The 22,830-nt window shown below is 42.4% G+C and overlaps 1 protein-coding gene across 14 annotated transcripts in view; it reads right to left on the bottom strand.

The window, feature by feature from the left end:
- Positions 1-22,830, bottom strand: part of Syne1 (spectrin repeat containing nuclear envelope protein 1) — a 443,098-nt gene that overhangs the window by 6,557 nt on the left and 413,711 nt on the right. For 8 of the 14 annotated variants that reach the window (XM_047557246.1, XM_047557248.1, XM_047557255.1 and 5 more), the window contains 13 exons: positions 20,480-20,662; positions 20,078-20,215; positions 18,787-18,978; positions 17,604-17,934; positions 15,642-15,710; positions 13,796-13,938; positions 11,977-12,103; positions 10,625-10,836; positions 7,471-7,671; positions 6,123-6,251; positions 4,559-4,771; positions 3,510-3,602; positions 2,076-2,134 (listed from right to left, as the gene is read on the bottom strand). In XM_047557246.1, coding sequence (XP_047413202.1) covers positions 2,076-2,134; positions 3,510-3,602; positions 4,559-4,771; positions 6,123-6,251; positions 7,471-7,671; positions 10,625-10,836; positions 11,977-12,103; positions 13,796-13,938; positions 15,642-15,710; positions 17,604-17,934; positions 18,787-18,978; positions 20,078-20,215; positions 20,480-20,662 — 2,090 coding nt within the window. The remainder of the gene's footprint in view (positions 1-2,075; positions 2,135-3,509; positions 3,603-4,558; positions 4,772-6,122; positions 6,252-7,470; positions 7,672-10,624; positions 10,837-11,976; positions 12,104-13,795; positions 13,939-15,641; positions 15,711-17,603; positions 17,935-18,786; positions 18,979-20,077; positions 20,216-20,479; positions 20,663-22,830) is intronic. The other 6 variants (XM_047557252.1, XM_047557253.1, XM_047557254.1 and 3 more) reach the window with 4 other exon arrangements.

Below are 22,830 nucleotides of genomic sequence, written 5' to 3'. Positions count from 1 at the left end.
ACAGTTCCTCTTCCTTCTCAGAAAAAAAGTGTGTCTAAAATGTTCTCATTGCAGATAATTGAGGGCAACAGTCTGACCTCCTGTGCTTCAGCAATAATCCTTTAAATTTGCTGGACCAGTGCAAGATCAAACACAAGGTATCTCAAGTTGCAGGTAAAGGGACATCGTGGCAACAGGATTGCGAGGGAAGGTCACTCTCCCCTGGAGTCCCTATAGTTCCCCGTCAGGGTTGGATGAACCCAAGCCCAGGTTGTGAGGGGTTGAGAAGCCCAGGAATATTCAACTGCAACCTGTCTGCCAAGGTGTCTGACGAAGGATACCAATTGGGTATTCCACCCCTCCTGAGGAGCCAAGTGGACATTGTGCTGAATGCTCAGAAAGGTGTTAATCAACTGTGCGGGCAGAGCAGAGCTGAAAGGCGCCTTGTGGATGTGGCAGTGAGAAGGTGGCTGTCCCAGCCGCGAAGTCCTGTTAGGAGGCATGTGGAAGCACCTGCCACCCTAAGAGACATGAGGGCATTTGATGCTTCAGAAGAGCTGTGGCCTGTCCAAAATAGCTGGGGGAGCCCACGGATGTGGAAACCAAAAGGTTATTTCTACTCGTGTTGAATAAGAGGGCAAGAGATTTTCACTTTCTCAACTCCACCATTTGGTTTGACCCAAGAATTGTGCTCTGGTTTCCTCAAACGAATGCTATGGGGATATTCTTCATCTCTGCTCTTGGCACATTAGCAAGGAGTGGAGAGAAGAGGGATTAGACATCACAGCAGTCTGGCCATAGTACACAGCTGTCTTTTGCTCTAGGGGCCTAAGTAAATATCAGAGTCCCTTCAGGTGTCCATCCTCACCTTCAGAGTCCCTGGGAGTTTTTCTCCAAATTTCATTATTGTTATTTTGTTTTGGGAATAGGAAAAAAAAAATCCATTAAATTGTCTTCAAACAAAAAGGAAAGGGAAAAAAGGGAGACTTAAAACCAGAAAGCATATCAAAATCCTTTCTGCATGACCTCAGTGGAGTGGTAATGACCAAAGGAAAAGGCCAGTCCCTTCAGTCTACGGCTGGAAAATGAACGCTTACTTGGGGGTTGTTGACAGTTCGACTTTTCCTCATCCCCACCCTCCTTCCAGGAATTTTAATTCCTGCTCAGTGGAGAGAAGTTTCCAGTGGGACAAATACTTTTACAGTGAATTGCTTGGGATTAGAATGAAAAAAAAGAAAAAAAAAAAAGAAAAAGAAAAAAGAAAGAAAAATCTAGCTTCAAGGACAATATTTTCATTAAAAAAAAGAAAAAGTTTCCTGGGGAAACATGAGCTGGTTAGTGGAGGGCGAAGGAGCACAGACATCACACCAACGACAAAGGCAAAGCACTGCTGACTCGGACACGGGGATCTCAGGCGAGGCGTGGAGCAGGGAGCACAGCTCAGAGCAGCTCCAGGGAGCACCGGGCAGGGTGCTGGGCGCTCCTGGGTCCAGGGTGAGAGAGTCTGCCAAGTGTGCGGAGGGTGAGTGGCTGAGTGTGCTGGCTCAAAGGGCGTTTGAGGGCAAGCGGAAGAGAGAGAAGGTGCTTATAAATTTTAAGTGAAGAATACCAAATTAGGGCTTGTCATTTTGAGAATCCAAAACCCACAATCTGGATAAAACAGGAAAATAAAATAAAAAGTTGGGGATGTTAGTATATTTTATGCAGATTTGTGGGTTCTGTGAATGGTAAAGTAATTCATTGATCGATTACCTGTCTTATTGTAAAATCTAGAAAGAAAGAGGATGATAAAAGTCTGCCATGAATCAAAAGGTGGTTGTGTCCCAGTTGGACTGAGTCCTTATGGACACGCAGGGTACACTTGGTTGGAAAGAACCAGATGAACTATGTGCAGCTAAAATTTGGGTGGGGGTCCAAGGATTTGTGTTTGCATTTAGAAAAAGCTCTTCCAATTTATCAGGAAAGGGTGTGGGCAGAAATGAGTGACGTCTTAACTACCCTGAGGCAGACCACAGGCAAGCCTGCCTATATCATGGACCATTTTCATCATCCTCTTGGAGTTCTAGAACAGTGTGGAAACCAGGAGAACAAGGTACCTGCTATTTGGACTGCTGACAGAGGGTCCAGGCTGTGAGAGACTACATTTGCCTCGTGGCTGTTTGCAATGAACAGGGGTAAAGAAAGAAGAATGTTCAGTCCAGGCAAATAAAGACAAGCTACTGATGAAAATCAAACTAAAAGTGCAGCAAAGGAACAACAAACCAAATGAAATGATCAGTACCCACGGATCAAGGAAACTGGCTTTTCTTGTGTGGAAGAAATAAAATAAATTCACATCTACATGATGGATCATTAGAGAAACATAAGTCGTGGCGTCCCTACTACCGTGGGCATGATGTCACCCACTCTTCATGGTAGAAGCTCAAATGACTGTGTGCCACTCAGTGTCTCCATACATTTACTAACTATAAAATTAGGTGTGCCTCAAAGAGACTTTACATACTTTTTTTTCACCTTTCGGAACACTACAACAGTATTAAAATGTTGGATTGTTACATGACATTGTTATTTGTAGTGACAGAGCCCAACAAGTTACAAAAAAACTAAAATTTGGATGGAAAAGCCAGTATTCCTTCACATTCTTAAACTAGGATCTACAGGAAACTAGTGAATGTAGTAAAAAACAATCCTAAAACGGATAATACAGTTGTCAGCATAGAACATAAGTGTATCTAACAAAAAAAGTACAAATGAAATCATTACTTCTAAGAACTTAAAATGGGGTGAATAAAGTCATAAAGCCAGACTTAAAAAAAACCAACAACAACAAAAGAAAAAAACAAGCTTCTATTTACACAGAGAAATCAAGGTATAGAGGGTAGCAGGGGCCAAATTTATCTTTTTGTCCTCACTGTGCTCTGGTGAGGGGCCCCCCACCAGGGCCCTGAGGGTGGGTCAGCTCGAGGTGTTGCCACTTGAGGGCAGAGCAGTCTCGAAGCAACTTCAGGACCACCAGTCAGAAGCCCCTGGGCTGGAGGAGCAACAGAACCTCACTTCAGTGGACGCACAGGACATTCACTGTGCCCACCTCTGGCTCAGGCACTTCTGCACGTGGCAGGCAACCCACCTGGGCTAGGTGGACATGGCAGTGGTGATTTGAAGGAAGGAGCCACTGAAGGGACACATGAGCACCATTCTGGAAATGGCCATTTGAGCAAAAGCAATATATATATATATATATATATATGTGTATATATATATATATATATATACATTTTTTTTTTCCTGCATACCAACCACACGTTGAGTCCTGATTCTTTTGAAAAACATAACTGTTGTTTTCCATTCCTGAGCGCATGCTGGAAGGGCACGCGGCAGGGCAGAGGGAGGAGCTCTATATTGGTGACAGCCCTCTCCTGTTTGGGGACTCCTGCTTTGAGCCTGTGGACCCTGTGATAGGCACAAACAACTCTCATACTCCAGTGTCCCCCTCCCCTTGGGTGACCTGAAAATGAACAGTGAAGAGTTACCGATTTCTGTCTGTTCGGGGTGCTTCTTCCTGATGCAGGACTCACAGATCCCGAGGTGTCCAGCTCATCAGCAGAAGACCAGGAAGACAAGTCCTACGAGGGGAAAAGTTCTTTGGTCACGTCCCAGAGCCATGGGGGCTCTGTAGACACAATGCATTTCCCACCCCAGCCCTACCCATCACTTCATCTCCTCCATAAAAATCAGATCATTCCTTGTGAAAAAGGGAATCAGACCATTGCAGGAATGGGACCTAACCCTTCTAGTGCATTGAGGCTTTCTAAGATTGGCCCTTCTGGAAAGCAGAGCTACAGTGTTGTCATTGCAGCTTTAATTATTTCTTAGGGACATGGATGTGAATAAGCTGATAAAGGTTTGGGAGAGGAAGATGTCTGCCGGAGGGCTGCAGCTCACTCAGACCCGTCACTGAAGTCAGAAACAAATGACAATCACCTAGGAGCATGTCTTGAGGAATCAAAGAAAGCCTGTTACTTCTGGCACAGCTGTTACTCAGAACAGGTGGCTCTTGTGCATCCTTATAGGACAATGCATTTGTGTTCATGAGAGGGTTTCACAACTGAAAGTTTGCAATCTCTCCACGCATTGCTGGACCTACAAGTCTATTTCTTAAAACAACAATACTACTATGACAGAGTGACTTGAAAAAAAAGATAAATGAGCAGAAGACCATTTTCTATGAATTAATTGCCCTATACATAAGAAGAATTCATGCTTCGTTGAATACAAAACTCTTGTGCGATAATTGGTTTGTTCTACCATGACTACAACTGAAAATGTGTGAATTCTTAAATAAACAGGGGAGAATAAAATGCTACAGCAGTGGTGGTCACAGGTTTGGCAGTAAACAATTATGAGACATCTTTTGGATTGAGGAGAATCAATAGTAGTGTCCTGTCATGAAAGTTTATGAGTCTGCTTTTTATTTTGAGGCAGGGTTTGGAGTAGTGCTGGAGGGGGGCACCCATTCCGGTAAGTGCCACATTGGAAGCCTTTCTACCATAGGTGTAAGTAGAGGTCTGGTTTGGCTCACCTGCTGACTGCTCGACATGTCCAATAACTTCTCCAGATCCTTGATATGCCGACTGACCTCCTTCAAGAGAAGTTTCAGCCGGTTCCCAATAACATGGACTTTTTCTTTGGCTTCTAAACAGTCTGTACCTTCAGCATTCACCAGGAGTTGGCCAGACATGTCTTGCAGAGAGGCCACTCTGAGTTGGGACTCCAACAGCTCACGCCTTATTTGCTAACGTACAGAATAGGAAATATTTTTCTAAGAATTTGGGATGGTTGGAGTAAGTTCCCAAAGTGGGCAATTATACCTGATCATCAGAATGAAGAGCTCACCCCCAAAATAGCGCTGCAGCCCATGGCCTGGGAATCGGGGACTCAGGTTCTATTCCTGCCTCTGCCAAAAAATGCTCTCCAAGGCATCCGAATCTCTCTGATCTCAGTTTCTCATTGGCTGCGTGGTCCCAGTAAGTGTTATTATAAGGTTTAAATTGGGCGATGTGTGTGAAAATTCTTAGAATGTAAAGTGACATGCAAATCAAACTTAGTCTTTTAAACAGAAAAACAAAAGAGCTAGATATAATGAAATTCAGGTATTTCTAGGCATACTCTGTTATCTGGTCATGATTTTTAAAAAGATACAGGGTGAATCACTCACAGCTTAATGCCAGAGGTCAAGGTTGAATAAAAATACATCTGCATTACTATTTCCTCTTGGTTTCTAAGACCCTTATGGTGCTGAATTAAAAGCTACCAATTTCGTAGTTCAGGTTAGTAACTCTTAAAAGTTAAGACATAACATTTTAAAAACACAGAAAGCCACAAAGTGCAAGGCATTTTTCTCCTAATGGAACTCAAATATGCTTTCTTATCATCTATCAAAGTCACAAAGTACAGCATATCTTATATCGTCCCAAGATCATAATAACAATCTACACAGCCTAGCATGGAAGAAATCTCTTACTCAACAGAGAAATTAACAATGGAAGTAATTCTTCTTTTGTTGCACTTATCAATAAATTGCTTAGCCAATAAAAGGAAATGATTCTATAAGTCAATTTCTGTTTGAATTTAGTGCAAGAAAAATATCTTGATCCTTAAGAACTGGAATGTTTTGTTTCCATCAGATAATGACAGTGAGTGAACTCACTAGGTTTCTCTTCAGTTTTGCTTTCAGAAAGCTTAGTGCCAAGGTTCATGCTCCATCAGGTCCTCTTAACAAGACCTATTAACAATTTGAATTCTTTTAATCTTCTTTTACAATAAGCTACCACATAAACTTTTGGGACACAGATACAACATATAAGGAGTAGGTTACAAATAAGCATAATTCAACAAAAGCAGCTATGATAAACATAAGATAATTAGTACAACTAGGTAATGAAAGCTAAGATTAATACAACTGAGCAGTGGCTGAAGTTGGCAGATGTCATCTTCTATGCACGTTTGTTTCACAAAAATTGGAAATCATAGGAGTTAAATTGGGGACTTAAGTTGGGGTGTGAGAGATTATAATGCAAAAGGTAAAAAAAAAAAAAAAAAGTGCATTCCTGCTAAAATCAAGCAGAGGCCACCAGAGTTCTTACCATAAGCTGCTTATGTTGGTCCTGAAGTATCTCTGCATCAAGGCTGGCATCGATAGGGACAATTTCATTTTTCCTCCTGTCGATGTTCTCCAGCATAAGAAGCAAACCATGGCTCATTTCATGGAAATCCTACCAAAACATACAAACCGCGGATAACATAGTTTTCTAGAACATATTTCCATTCTTTCTGATTACTACCATTGGTAAATGCATGTTGATTTTAACATCAGATACACGACTCCTTTCTGAGAGAGGCCCTGGTGCTGATGATCTAATTGTGAGTTCAACTTCTTACCAAAAGCAACTCAATTATCGCTTGGGGGAAAATTTAGATATAAATTGCTATTGAAATACTTAATTTCCCAAAGGAAGAGTTGCACTAAGAGACAGTTTGGAAGGAAGAAATTCTCCTCATCTCTCTTTTAGGTATATGCAAATCTTCCTATGTTTGAAGGCCTAGGTCCGAACCCATCTCCCCTTCACTCACCCACCTGCTTAGTGATTCAGCCTACTGTCAGAGAGGGTCTCCTGAGAGACAGCCCTGCCCTGGAAAGCATGCAGGGTGCACAGCTTGGGATCTGCTTTCAGGGAGTCTTCACATCCTCCGTCATCTCACTCTGCTCACAGTATGACCCATGCTCCTGGCCAGGACCTGCAGTGCTCTCTGACATCTGGCTCCTAGCCTCTTACCCAGACCTTCTTGCTTTCTGACTTCCATCTCATCACACTGGCTTCTTTCATATCTTAAAAGATGCCATGCCCTTTTCTGCGTCTGGGGCTTCTCATCTATTGCATCTCCTTCTTAGCAACACCCTTCCATGATTGGTTCAAAGGACCACAGAATGTGCCTGACCTCCCTCCCAAAATGGCTTTTCTCAGTCATGCTTGTCACCCACATCTGTTAACTATTTCTTTGCATTGTATTTGTTTTGTCTTCCCAACAAAAACAGAGACTATGCTGTATCACAGCTGCTCAGTGATCTATCAGGCTCAGTGGAAACAGCAAGTAATTGTAGCATGAATGGATGAATAAATATTGCAATACCTTCCTTTGATCTTCAGGAAAGGTCTGTGTGCTCAGAAGAAGTGTGAATGAAGGAAGGAAATGAATAAGTCAAAGAAGGAATGGCAGGACTGAGACAGATGTGGGGAATGGTCTCTTTTTAGATGGGCAGAAAATGAGATGAGTCCTTGCATCTTGGTCACGAATACAGATTCTCCAGTAATATGAAAAGTTTGGGAGCACAGTTGTCTCACTCAGCCACTGATTTGGGGAGCAACTGCACCCCTAAAGTAACTGAGGTGTGAACGTGTGGTTCCGAGTCTCCAACTGCCAGAGCCTCCCCACCTGGCACTGCATGAGTGCGTCCTGCAGCAGTCCCCGCCAGTCCTCCAGCAGAGAGCACACCCGGTCCCAGCGCCCGTTCATCTGGGACAACCGATCCTGCAGGTCCCGGCTCTCCTTACTGTCAGCCTGGGTGAACTCAGAGCTGCAGAGATTGATAGAGAGGATGATGGCTTTGCGGTGGTCCACGGCTTTCTGAAGCTCCTGAAAAGAGAAAGGTAAACAATCAAACAAGGGCAATAATGATGAAAACATTTGTGAATGTAGTTTAAGACTCTGGAAAATGTTCTACTCCTATAGAAAGATCCATTTATTAAAATAGGCCTTAGCGGCCGAATGTTTTCTGATAAGTGGAGGATGATATATAATGGGGGTGGGGGTGGGGAATGAGAGAATAATGGGGGAACTTTAGAATATGTAGAAGAAAATGAGAGGGAGGGGGTTATGAAAAATGGTGGAATGAGACAGACACCATTGCCCTATGTACATGTATGATTACACGAATGGTATGAATCTGCATTGTGTACAACCATAGAAATGAAATGATGTACCCCACTTGTGTACAATGAATCAAAATGCAGTCTGTAAAATATTAAAAGCTAAATAAAAATAAATAAATAAAAGAGGAGGTAAACACGCGTATCTCACAAAGTGGTTGTGCAACTTTAAATAAGTTAATGTTAGTAAAGCTAATAAATTTCACATGGTTCCAAAAAAAAAAAAAAGTAGACCTTAGCAGGACCATTAGGTTGGAGATGGTGACAGCCACTGAGAACCATGCTGTAATACAAGAAGTCAATAAGATGACACCTGACGACATGGACAGATCTTCAGAAAATATGGTGTAGGATGAGAAATCCAAACCAGGGTGGTATGTGGAACACAAGCATTCATACTTGCACACTCACAAAACCCCACAGTTTTTGGTGGGCAGATCCCAGGTATTGAACTCAGGGGCATTTGACCACTGAGCTACTTCCCCAGCTTTATGTTGTATTTCATTGAGAGACAGGGTCTCACTGAGTTGCTTAGTGCCTTGCTTTTGCTGAGGCTGGCTTTGAACTCATGATCCTCCTGCCTCAGCCTCCCAAACCGCTGGGATTACAGGTGTGCACCATTACACCCAGCAAAACCCCACAATTTTCAAGAGTGCATATGAATGCAGAATGACTACTAAATATTTCAGAATAGTGGTCAAGGGTCTGAGGAATGGGAATGAAAATCAAGGAGTGAAAATAATAAATAAAGGCAAGAGGAGACTTGCAGGAAGAAATGTTGACTCCACCCATGAACTAAGGGAACTGACGAGCTCTGTTCCCTGTGCAGTAGTTCAGCTACGAGAAAACAAAACAGAAACCTGGCTCCAATAGTTTTGGGCAGCAGGATACCTGCTTTAAAACACACACACACACACACACACACACACACACACACACACTCTCTTGTACAATCCTACTTCACTAGATTAATGGTGCTCAAACTTGTGTGCATAAGAATGAAGTAGTGAGTTTACAACAGCAGGTTTCAGAGCCCAGAAGACACAGTGGCTTACTGGCTGAGATCACCACTATGTCCCAGGGCACATTCTTGGGATGATAAAGAGAATGAACTGGATATTTAATGAGCTTACCAGTTTAATTTGATGTCACCCAAAAAATGTGACTAATTTTTGGCTTTGTGCATTTCCAAACAATCTAGTACTCAATTCTAAGATCTTGAACACATATTAATTGTGGAGTGTCTGGGTGCTATTTAAACATCCACAGATCAAGTTTGTTGGGAGGGGAAAGCAATTCTGGAAATCATACCTACCAGGCTGCATTTTATTAAAATTTCTCACTAATTCTATTATGTCCCCAACTTGACTTAATTTTTCACTTTTCAATAGGTTCTTAACATCCTGGTCTATAAATTCAACCACAGAAACAGCATAAGGTTGAGAGATATCATGGAAAGTACTTAATTGTTCCACAGGTTTATTTACAGAAAACAGAGAGGAGGGATGAGGAAGGACTATAGGCTGACTTCCAAAGTCGTCTTTTTCTGCCCTCATCTCCTGAGGGCTCAGACTCTGGCCAGTATCTACTTTATCAACTTTCAAAGGAATTTGGTTACAATGAAATACTGTCCAGCTAGATTTAGGAACTCTAAAGAAAAATGCAGTTCAGTATGTAGATACTGGAAAGTGCATCTCCCCTTCAATGCTCTGTTCTGAAATTCATGGGGTTAGTGCAGAGATCTCGCTATAGGATGCAAGTGTGGGAATATCTGTGGGGGAAGACTCATTTCTCTGTCTGAAAATTTAAAACAATATAATACAACCACCCAAAGCAAGCCACAGAGATACCAACCCCCAATGAACAGCATATACTACAACCAGAGGAACCCAAATGCAGCGGCACTGAATTCTGAGCCTGGAGATTCTGGGTGACAACATTCTGAGGAGGCGCACACTGGAATGTTCTTCAAACATGACCCAGGAGCTGCTACTGAACTATTAAAGAGAAACTGGGCTCTCGGTCCAGGGGATGCTTACAAGTTTCTACATATGAACACAGCTCAATAGCTTGGATCAAGAAGTATTCAGACTCAGAGGTGGAGTTAAGGAAGCTATCTGAGCACTACACCCACCCAGGCCAAAATCCACAGAGGTGTTTAACCACAAATATTCAACAGTTGTGTTTGGTTTTACTCATTACAGTAAAATGTTTTTGCCAAAACAACCATAAACTATTTTGGAAGTTTTGCCACTCTGAGAATTTCAAATGGTCCCATCAGGTCTCTTAGAAATTCACACAAATACAATCTTGCAAAGGGTTTCTTTCCAGCTGTAGTTAAGGGATATGCAGGACTCTGATTATACTGGTATTTCCCTTATAAAGAGGTTAAACAGGTCTCAGAGGTGCCTGGATCTTTCATAAAACTTAAGGTACCAAGTCATTGTAATATGATCCATCTCTCTGCTCTCCAAACCTCCTTCATGAAACACATGGATTGGGGATGGATGGGGGAGAGAAGAGCGTTCTTGTTCATTTTGGTTAGATATCTTTTTCTGCTGCTCCATGAGGGTAACACCATCAGAGCCCCCAGTTCCTGAGCAGTTACCCCACACTGTGGCTTCTGCGTGGCTGCAGCGGGAGAGGGAAGGGGCAGCTACCTTGAGCTTTTGGATTTGGAGCTCGATGGTCTGGATGTCGGTGCTGAGCTCCAAGCGCTGGAGCTGCTCCAGTTCCTCCTCGGTCTCCCCCAGCCAGGCCCAGATGTGGTTCAGGTCCGAGTTGAACTGCTGCCATTTCTGAAGGTTCTGCTTCATCCTCAGCTCCTTGCTCAGTGCCTGGGCCTGCAGCAGCTCCCATCGGTCAATGACACCTGGCGAGACATGCCCAGAACAGTGAGTGGCTTTCTCTACCTGTGATATTAAGGGATGCTTTACTCAGATGGTGGTGGCTAACTTTAAGGAGCAACAGAAAGAATAGCAGCTCCAGTGGACATTTCTCTTGTCATCTGTAAATGACAGCTAAATGGGCACAATGCCTGTGCCTTCCCTATTTGGTTTTATAACCATAATGAAGTAAAGAAAAATTAGCTACACTCTTGATAAGTTTTATGAAGAAATGAGTAGCCACATGCACGAAGGGATCATTCCATTCTTTTTTATACCAATAGAAATGCAACACATTATAATTATATATAATAGTGGGATTCACTATTACACATTCATACATGCACATGATATAACAGCATAATTTGGTCAATTTCTTCTCCAGTACTTCCCCTTTCCCCATCCTCACCTTTCCCCTACGCCCTCTCCTCAACTGTTCTTTTTATTTTCATAAGAACCCCCTCCCCCATTTTTCCCTCTTATTTCCTAAAGCTTCCAGATATGGGAGAAAAACATATGACCCTTGACTTTTGAGTCTGGCTCATTTTGCTCAACAGAATGCTCTCAAGTTCTATCCATTTTCCTGAAAATGACATAATTTTGTTCTTTTTATGAATGAATTAAACTCTATTCCATATATATACCACATTTTCTTACCTATTCATCCACTGAGGGAGATCAGACTGTTTTTATAGTTTGGCTACTGTGAATTGTACTGCTACAAACATGGGTATGCATGAATCACTGTAGCATACAGACTTGAATTCTTTAGGATAACTATCAAGGAGTGGTAAAGCTGGGTCATAGGGTGGTTCCATTCCTAGTCTTTCGAAGAACTTCCATACTGGAGATCCTTCTATTCTTGGTTCCTTCTTATAATAGACTCTGAGAGCGTATATACATAAAGCTGACTAGCCACGTTAGAGACAGTTCATGCAAATGAGTGGAATGGGAAAAAACACCATGATGAGCTTCACCAATCATCTCTGTCATGGGAGACCAGTGGATCACGGTGAGTTCTCAGGACAGACTAGAAGGAGGCTGAGCAGCCCAGTGGAACGTGGGTGGGACACGGTGCTTTGGGATCTTACATTGCATAATGCTTTGAAAGAGCACCACACACTCACCAGCCGTCTGGGCCTCGGTACTATTCAGGTTAACGAAGCCCGGAAAGTTGTCTTCCTCCTCCTTCAGTTTGTGCTCCAGTCGCCTCACGGAGTCGATGCTGCCACTGCATTCTCCCAGCAGTTTCATCTGTTCAGACACGAGAAACAGCTTCCCATCACCAAAACTCTCCCAAGGACAAGCGCTTCCAGGGAGACACCTATGTACTCCCAGGGAGGGCAGTGGCCAGACTTTTCTGTGCCACTCCACTAAAAATAGGCAAAGTTCAAAACCATGCTCTCTCAACAAGCCACAGATTCACATGACACCAAAAGCAATGCCTTCGAGATTGGCTCTGCATACGTGATTGGCAGGAGAAGCCCTCAGAATTTCTTTTAAATCCCTAAATCAGAACAGATTAAATCAATCTGGGACTTAAAATTCAGAGCCTCAGTTGGCAAGGCAATATATAATTTTTGGCAAGTTGCTCTCTGTTTCTCTTTCTTAAACTGAAATGTGGAAACACTCACATTACCACAAATCTCATGAGGACATTTCTGCATTAAATGATTGAAATACTTGAAAGTATAAAGCAATACTGAAGTCGGTTGTTTTACAAGGAAATTTAGGCAATGTTTAATAGGTAACAAGGGACCGAATTCTAAAATCAAAGGAAAAGCTGCCAGATCCATTTTAATATCATCAATAATATTCCAATATTAAAAGGATAAATCACTTCAAGGCATCCTGTGTACAGATCATAACACTCTCTATCAAAGCCCTTAAAACAGATAACAATGCTGTTGAGCTGCTTCGATTACTTTTGATTGAGGTTAAGTGCAATTTCAGTGATACCAGCATGATCATCATAAAATTACATTATATATTTAAAGGCAGGCTTTTACTATAATAGAAGTAATCATAAGGACATTAATATCAACATTTATTGCTAGAAGAGTTTCTTCCCTAGTTTCAAAAAGTAGTACTTGCGAATTGTAATTAGATAAATTACTTTTTCTTTCTTTTTACTGAGAAGTCTTTTAAATGTAAAAGATGATATGGGGCAGGTAAGAGATTTACTCGAAAATTATCTTGCTTGAGTATACGGAGGAAGAGAATGACTTGATGAGTAACTGAAGCATCATAAGTAAAGTTATGAGAGATAAGATACATAGCTAATTGTTGCACAAATAAAATTGGTAATATACATAATCCCCTGCTGTCTTTTCCCCAAATCCCTCTTGTGAGTCACAACAATTGCAATTACTTTGTCCAGAATGAGCACACTAGGCACAGAGGATAGGGCTGGAGGTGTAGCTCAGTGGCAGAGCACTCGCCTAGCATGCACACGGCTCGGGTTCTATCCCTAGGACTAAAAAAACAAAACAAAACAAAACAAAACACCCAAAAAACAGATTTGAAAAAGATTCCCAAGGCCATTCAGTAAATCAAAAACCCAGGAAAAGAACTTTAAAAAATTCCACATTAGTAATCTATTAGCTAAAATCTTCTGTTTCCAGGATAACCTTGGTCCAGAAATTATTAGTTGAATTTGGATAAATGCCTAATGACATTTGGGAGCCAAAGTCTTTTGTTGCATTCAACTAAAGGATCTTCCTAAGTGCTCAGTATAAAGGAACAGGCTGGTCATTAAAGTGGGCTCAGGACCTGAAAACAGACCAGGTTCTACTCAAACAGTAACTTAGACAGCAAGGCTTTGTTCTGTAAATCCACCTTCCAGAGTTCAAGGACACTCAGAGTCCTCACACTGCAGACAGACTGTTCTTTGCAACTGAACTGTGATCCAGGTGCAGGTCAGGAGCAAGATGGTTAGTTACTCACATAGCCTTTGTAGCTGGAGTCCAGCTCTGGCCCTGTGGGAGTTTTGCTGCGGAGAATATTTTCAGTTTGCTGCATCTGGAAGCGGCTATCATCCAGAGCCTTGTCCAGTTGTCGGATCTGTGACTCCAGGGTGCTGCGATCTCCTGCAGTGCCAACCATAGAATACTCAGGGACCATGCTGTTTGACTGCGTTTAAGTTTGACATTCAAGGAGAAGTTTCAGAAGTTATTTCAGCTAGGGCAGCATAGAAGGAGCGTGTCGGGGGTAATTATAAAGCATATTTAGTACTACAGGGCTGGTGGGTTAGACATTCAAGAGACTAAACCAGTGAGTGTGCTTCCCTCGAGGGCCAGCAGCGTGGACGTTGAAAAGCGTTCCGCAGTTCATTCTGAATAGCCCTGAGTGTCCACTCCCACTCCCAGATGATCCCCGGACATCTGAATGCTGTAGATAGTGGAAGGCCTCTCTAAAAGTCTGAAATGGTGCCTGGCACTCCTCCGGAAGCAGGGGGCAGTGACCTCCCTAGCTTCTTCTGTGGTCACTTAGTAAGCAGAGGAGGAGGATGCGCTCTCTATCTTCCCTTTTCTGCACCATAGGAGACCAGAGTGCCACGGAAGGCCCTGGTTGTTGGGACATTTGATTTAAAGAATGAATTCAAGTTAACCAAGAAAAGACTAGCTCAGAATAGACGTGGAGAGATCAAACTAGCAGTGATTTGCTTTTATCTAAAGTCTGATCAAAACTAGGAAAACGTTAAGATCTAAGCACTTCCATCTAGGCAGGGTCTTACTTATAGCCTAGATCTTGGTTCATTCTCAGAGTTGTGACACACTGTGTGTGTGCACACGTCTGTGTTTGCACTCATGAGTCTGTGTGTGTGTGTGTGTGTGTGTGTGTGTGTGTTGCAGTCTTCAAACGGAACAAGAACACTGATCATCAGAATGGAGCTGGCACAGGGTGAAAGCAGAAGTATTAGTAAGTGCTATTAAATCTATTTATTTATTTTTTTGCAAAAGAAGCCCTCTAAGGACACCTAGACCAGGTCTCTCACTGGGAATTGCTAAGAAAATCACCCTGTCAGCAATGCTACCTTGCTTCCTGTCCTTTTGCTTGTCTTTAGAAATGGAAGGGCAGATTAGTAACTCCATGATCATATCATGTCACTCTTGTCCCCATCCTCCCCAGTTACTGACCCTGGACTGCCATTTGCCATTTGCCTAACACAATATTGAGTAAAAACAGTTCCCCTTTTCTTTAATTCTTTTTTTTTTTTTTTTTTTTTTTTTCCTGGAAGAGACTGTTCTTTAAGAAATTGAAGGGCCAAGAGACTGTGGAATATATTTTCATTTTATGTTATTTTATAAGTATCCTTAGATGAAAATGTTTTATGTTTAGAGCTGAAAAATAAGGGTTTCATCCATGTCTTACATGGGACCTCGGGGATGCGCAGGCTCAACGGAGGGTGTGCCCGGGTCACTCACCCAGCCAGAGGGAGGTCGCAACCCCCAGAAGCTGGCGCTGCCACCATCAAGTGGAGTGCCGGGCTCCGTGCTGAGGACTGGCTTTGCCTCTCGTGTTTCCTGCTGTTAAGGGGCATCAGAGGTCTACGCTTAGTGAGACTGACTACCATTTGACAAGCCAGGAAGTTATTTCATTGCACTTATTACTGAAATTGTATTCTCAGTGTCGGTCAACCGGCTGCTTTTTTCTAGCACAGCAGGAATTGAGGGAGGTTGTGCCTTAGCATGCTCCAGCCCCAAAGCTGTGAGAGACCCAGAAGCTGTGCTAGGAGAGGAGGCTGGTTACAGCAGGGGAGAGGAGGCTCGCTCTGGCCTTTCACGCCTACCAGAGGCATCTCTGATTGCATTTTCTGTGAGTCTTACATAGGCCTCGGGGCTTTCAGGGACCACTACATCTGCAAAAAGAGCACAGTCTAAGTCGACGGCTACGTGCTGGAAGCATGATTCCCCTGTGGCAGGAAAATAACTTTCCTAGGGAAAAAGAGGAAGTTAGTTATTCTAGACAGATGGCACGGGGAGAGTGTGCTCGCTCACCAGGGACTTCCAGAAATGAATCCTACTAAGAACTCAAGTTGAAGGACAGCAGTTTTTGAGCTGGGCACTGTTCTAAGGACTCATTCATTCTCTCAGAAACCCGACAGTATGCCTGGTGGTATTACTCCCATTTTATAGATAAGAAAACTGACATCCAGAGGAATGAAGTTACATATCCAAGTTTAAACAGGTGTTAAGAGGAAGAACAGGCATTTCCACCCAGATTCTAGAACAGAGCTGACCTCTATTTTCTCTATGTAAACCACACATGTAATTCTAGAGGTTTAATAGCCACAGTAGAGAGTAATAAGCAGATGAAATTAATTTTAATACTGTATTTTACTGAACCTACATATCCAAATATGACATGTAATCAAAATAAATATTAATATTTTATAATCTTTGTAGTAAGCCTTAGAAATTTGTGTGTGTGTAAGTGCATTTTTCATTCACAACTCATTTCAGGACTCAAGAGTCACACGTAGGTGGCAACATTTTAGACGGTGCTGATTCTGATGACATATGCCTAGCTAAGGGGCTCTGGTATTAAGAAAATGGAAATGTCAGAAATCATTTTGTTCTTAGAACAAGGTCATGTTTTGGAAATCCAGATGTGAACTATCAGAGACCAACAGAACCAATTATCCATGACCTTTTAGGGGACCATGAGATGCATTTACATGTGCCCTGAATGAGCTTCCGATGATTTATTCTGTTTTTACTCATCTGCCATACAATGAACCTCTTTCTCTGTCCCTCCCTTCACTCTATTTCCTCCTTGAGTCTGGTCCTTCTCGTTTCCCCCTAGACATGCTTCTTGTGTAATCCCCTGCCTTCACTCAGGGACAATCACCATTTGCAAGTGGATAACTCGCTCATCTATATTTCCAGGTCCTGGGCTTCAGATCCAAGCATCGACTCCTGGATTGTTGCGTCTGGGAATTCTACAAGTATCCCAAAATCGGGCCACACACGGCCCAGCTCAGCACTGCCCCATCTCACTGCCGTGCCTCCCCTGCCTAGCTGTCCCACGGTATTTTCTCCCTTTTGTGATCCTCAGAGCACAGGATCACCCACAGTTTTACCAACATGCCCCAGCCTGAAAGCCACCTCCATCTGGATTTGAACAGTAGTTATGGAGGCGGCTTCTCTTCCTGGTTTCTCACCTCTTCAAGTCTCCCTAGACCCAATGTTCCCTCCTTAGTTCAGACCACCGTGTTGTCTCTGTTTTGGATTAGAGAACACTTCCCTCGGGACTCTCTTCTGCCCAATGTGCTTTCCTCTTAGAGTATTTAGTCAATCTAATATGAAACTGTGCACCTGATTATCTCTCTCTAGACCCTGCTGTGGATCCCTATGGCTTTCAGGGTAGGAACCAAACTCCTTTACAACCACTTTACAACCAGGCCTTTGTCGTTCCGGTCTCTTCTTTGTCTACTCCATGCCACCTAACCTACAGTCTTGCCATTGCGGACAAACTTCAGATGACCCAAAGCACAAGACAGGGCCGAGCTCCTCTCGCCTCCTCTGAACATTTGCCAGGTCCACTGACTGACCGCTTCTCATCCTTCTGGTCTCAGCTCAAACTCCCTTCCCTGAAGCCTCCCCTAAGAGCTCCAGGCCAGGTGCCCATCATCACAGGCACATCGCCACCCTTCGTGACAAATGGTTCATGGAAGCCAAAGGTGCATGTTTCTAGCACAGAATCAATTCCCTTTGATCCCTCAAGCTGGCAACAGGATGGCTTTTCCTACCTGATAAGCCAACAGCTCCCCTGAGGTAGAAATCCTTGTCTTCCCGACCCTCTTCATCCTCAGAGGGCAGAGTCCTGGACACTGCCGACTCCAGGTCACGACTGAGGTCATAGTCATGATCCCACTCCAGGGGGATGGAGTCCACGCTGGCCGGGGTGTCCCGTCCCGACCGCTCGCTCCGGAGGGGCTGGGGGAGGGAGAGGGAGGGGTTGGAGGAAGGCTGCGGGGAGAGGGCGTCCGCAGACGGGTCCTGCCAGCGCAGGTCCGAGAGCGCCGCAGAGTCATCGAGCTCCAGCTCCCGGTCAGAGAGGTCATGCTCATCGTCTGGCAGCTAGAAGGGAAGTGAAGCCAACTCCAGTTACTGCCCTCACCTCCCAGCAACCTCAGCACTGGAGCCCAGAGGGCCGCTTGCCCAGCGCGCAGCCAAGCCAAACTTCCTGTTAGCCAGCAGGTAAGACTCCTCCCATCACTTCACAAAGGTCTTATAAATTAATCTACAACCCTCCTTTTTATTACCAGTATGATGAGAATAATAATAAAGTCTGTTCAAAGAACCATGATAGAAAATTAAATGAGATACTGTAAACAAGGTAACCTGGTACGTGCCTGCTGGACAATGGGTATCAGAAGGAAATTACTAATAGCTTGTTTTTTTTTTTTGCCTTATGTGGTCAATATAAAATAATTGTCCTCAGAGAAGATTCCCAACATCCGAATAACACCACCTCTGCAGATGGGATGTGTTTACGGTTGCAAGTAGGAAAGCAGAAGAAAAAATTCACCGAAACACAACCTTATCAGCTGAGCCACTGTTGACGTGGCTCACTTCATCTCCCTATTTCTTCTAGAAGCTTCTTGATCTTCCCTAGAAGATATGCAGTAAGTAGTCTTTTCAAATCTTTATCGATATTGACTCACCTAATGATCACAATGATCATTTTTACAGGGTCGTTACCGTGACAAAACCTGTTTTACAGTTGAGACAGGGAAAGTTGATGCAAGAAAGGTAAATAACTTGCTCTAAATTTACAACGATGTAGCCGGTCTTGTCAAAGTTAGGACGGAACCCAGGCACCTGGCTCCAGAGTCTGAGCTCTTATCCACCTCATTATTCTATCTTACCCCGGATAATTAATTCTCTTTAGATTTAATGACCGTGGAAGAAGGCAGTAATGTCACATACAGGCAGGCGGATCAACTTCTTGTGGTATCTCTCCACACGTCCGAAGACCTCCTGACAGTAGCGACGGAGTTCATCCAGTTCCTCTTCGATGACTGCTGCATCCAGGGGTTCGCTCTTTTCTATCAGCTGCTCCCCTTGGGCAATTATCTGCTCAATCTTGTTGTGGTTCAATGCAATTTCCTGCTGGAAGGCCTAGGGAGCATAAATCCCATGTGATTTCTTTCGTTGCTCTCATTGATATAAAATAATTCTGAGACACACATTTCTCATTACATTAGAAAAACATTTCTCATGGAGGGGGATATTCGATTTACCATATACGATGACAGGCCAAGAGGCTATAATCCTCTAAATATAAACATAAGATTTTAAGCCAGAATAGAAGGCAGACATGGAAATATCAGAAAAGAACCTTTGATACTAAAATTTACCACCATAAACTGTATGGGAAGAGAAGAGGGGAAAAATAGTTGAACCCATCCTCAAGTTAATAGCTCTGCTGATTCACCATCAGACCAATGGCCCAATATGACATTCTGACTGATATCGTATGATGTAGTCATGTGTCAGTCATGACTCAGAGAAGCCGAATCCTCCTCAGTGTTTGTTTTGTTTCAGGATGTAAGTGTTAAAGCAGGAAATGGATTATTTAGACTTGTTATATATGGTTCAAAAGAGTTAGATCACTGGGAACAAATTTAAGGTGATAAATTTTAATTCAATAAAAGAACAAATAAGAAACTTTAATAAGCTGCCTAGAGAATCGTTCAACTTATTAAGCAGTTTCCTTTGAGGAAATCTTTACACATACTCTACATGCCTCCTGTCCAAATTTCTAACCAGCGACTATGTTTGGATTATACAGTGAAAGATACAAAACATATTTAAAATTAACTTGTCTTCTATGATTGTAGAACACATGGAATGAAATCCTAACATAAGAAAGTCATACACTGTTCTAGAACATGGAAGTCAGATGAACTATGTGTAGGTCTGAGAAACAAAACAAAAGAAAAACCACAAGCAAAGCCCTCTGACACCTGGTAATCAAGCTACTATTTAAGAGTGTATATGTTAATGGTGGTTGTCTCTGGCTAGTACTCTTTATTTTGAATATATTTTATGTTTTCTGATCTTTTTACGGCAATCAAGAAGAATATTTATCAACTAATAGTTATCAATATCAACTAATATTTTAGAGTTCTTTATTATATCTTCACAATAGAGTCTACAAATTCTTTCTTTTGTGCTTTCTTCACATTGATAATTTGAAAAATAATGCATCCGTTACCTTGAGTTGCTTTATTTTAGCTTGAACATCACACTCAGAAAAATGTTCAATGTTAGTGAGTTGCAGATCCATCTCTGTCAGCCAGACCAGAATGCTGTCCCGTGCAGTCTCAAACTCCTCGCGCTGGCTAATGAAATGCTGGGTGAGGAAGGAAGATAATAGCAATCAAAAAGTGCACGCCGACATGCTGAGGTAGCACAGCAGGTTCCAGCGTCCTGCGGGAAAGTCATTTTCTCAACAAGCAAAGAGAACCCTGGGACCCTTCCCCGGATGGATCACTGCCCCCACCTACCCTTCTGCCATCCCAACCTTCCACCAGCCTGAGATCCTGCTCGGGGTGTGCTCAGAGGGCCCAGTCCCATCCCTTGGGCCTCTAAGTGTCAGGGAAGGCATGAGGGAAACCTTGAGTCTGCGCAGGATGGAGGTGACGCGCTTCTGCAGGTTGTCCCATCTCTGGTTGCCCTCGTGCACCATCTGCTTGAGGCTGCAGGCAGCATCGGTGCGATTCTCCCTGGCCAGGCGTCGGTACTGCTTGTTGATCAGCTCCAGCTGGGTCAGGCTCTCATGGACCTGTCGCTGGAAAGCCTGAGACCACAGAGAGGCTCAAAGTCAGAGGGGGAGCTCCACAAGGGACTGTCAGCCATGGCTCCTGCCTTTCACACACCCCAGCCAGAGGATGGAAGTGACGCTGCCACAGACAGAGGGAAAGGACACTGGCAATGGAGACACACGTCCCCTTATGAAAGCAAGTGATCAGCCCAGCTTAAGGAAAGGCATGGACCAATCAAGATCTGAAAGAAAATGGGGACTAGTAATAACTCCATGTATCTGGAAATAAAAGTACATGTAAGTATAAATGTATGCATACATATGTATATGTGTATAAACACACACTATATACATATATGTGTGTGTCCACAGATACATAAACATATATATATACATACACACACACATATATAAAATATGGCTTTTAAAATAATTAACAGTCTGAAAACAAATTTTCTCACCAAATAAACCAGTATAAAAATATATACATGGGGAAATGTGAGTTGCCCATGTTCAATAATTATGGAGTTGATACTGAGAAAAGATATCTATAACAGAACTGCTTATTTGTGAAATATGTAGTTTCCTAAAAACTCAGAAGTGGCCTCGATTCTGCTGTCCATTAGGAATAAAATTCAAACCACACTTTGTGAAAGGACCTCTAAGTGCAAGCTGTTACCAACTTTTAAGAAAAGCACTTTAATAAAACACAAGTAACTTTCCATTAAAAAAAAAATTGGAACATGCTCTACTTCTTTTCTGTTGTTCCCAAGAATTATTCACAGTTTTTATAAAACATGTTAGTGCTGGTTACTTTTGAGGCCATGCTATGTGCCTTTTACAGATTTTGCAGTTAAAGACCTACCTGCTCTGTTGCTATAATATACAATAGGCCAAGAATCATTTGACCAATATAAAATAAAGTTCCTTTTTCCGAGTTCATTTGTATGACTTATGACTGATTTTTATCCTAGCATTAGACCAAAAAATTTACAATTAATGAATTGGACTCTACTCATCTAAATTCTGAAATTCTGTTTTCCTTGGCTCTTCATATTGTGCATCTATCATGATTCTGCCTTGTAAATGGTTTTCCTTCCGAGAGTTGCCTTAAGAGCCTCCATCCTAGTAATTTTAATCTGCAGTTCTATAAAATTTTAAGTTATTCTCCAGTGAAGAAAGGGTAAGGCAAGTTTGGCTTTGCTGTTACTAGAAGTCTAGGTTGGTCACTGGGGTGGTGGGAAATTACTCAGGAGAGGTACCTAGCACATTCAGGTCTCTCTCAAACATTTATGCCATGGAACAGGCTAAGGACTATTCTGAAGCAAACTTTTCTTTCTTTGACTTATTTCTATCTCTTCAGAAAATTCACTACACAATTAATGATACATGATTGAGTCAATCATTAGAGGAACTGACTACACTGGTAACTTTCGCTATAAAATCTGAGTCTAAAATAGCATCAAGAAGGATCTTATATAATCTTCTTTGTAGCATAAGCCAATTATAATGGGTTTTGCCCTTATTGAAGCTAAGTTCAATGAGACACAGGACAGTAGCCCTGCATCAGACTGACCTGAAACCTACTGCCATTTATCGTGGCTCTTTACCAGAAGTTTTCTAAGGGAAAACATTTATGTGCAACATTTTTCCTGGAATTTAGTGGTATAGTTTCATATAAATCTAGATAGAGCAACTCATTTTTTTTCATACCTTAATTGAACATTTTTATAGATTCACATAGCTGTCACAAAGCAAACTTTGTATTTCCCATCATAAGCCTCAGTAAAGGTCTGGTTAACTGAAGTTGGAAGGTAAAAATGAACCCTGTTGGACTTGCTTAGATTTTCAAAATCTTATTTCTAAACATCTTGAGAAGGTTGGGGCAGAATTAGAAATGATAAGAAAGCATTAGAACTGTTTGTTTTCAGCATATGTGAGTATACCTCTGCTTATCAGTGGGAACCTAAGAGAAAAGAAACTCCAAATTTAAAAAATGGTCCATTTTAGGCTATGTCCAGGCTTTGGGAAGATCAGACGCAGCTGAGAAGTTGGAGTTTTGTGTTGTTACAGTGATTAAATGCATTCAAGATTGTGCAAACAGGCGAGGAGATGGAATCAATTATTAAATGAGTCCTTTATGAATATAATTACACTAATGCTATTTTTATCTTCATGTAATTAAAAAGTCGATGAGTCAAGTA

The sequence above is a fragment of the Sciurus carolinensis genome, chromosome 7 (genome assembly GCF_902686445.1).
Source record: "Sciurus carolinensis chromosome 7, mSciCar1.2, whole genome shotgun sequence".
Classification (NCBI taxonomy): domain Eukaryota; kingdom Metazoa; phylum Chordata; class Mammalia; order Rodentia; family Sciuridae; genus Sciurus; species Sciurus carolinensis.
The sequence above is the reverse complement of the archived record's forward strand: the minus strand, read 5'-3'. Positions and strand labels throughout refer to the sequence as shown.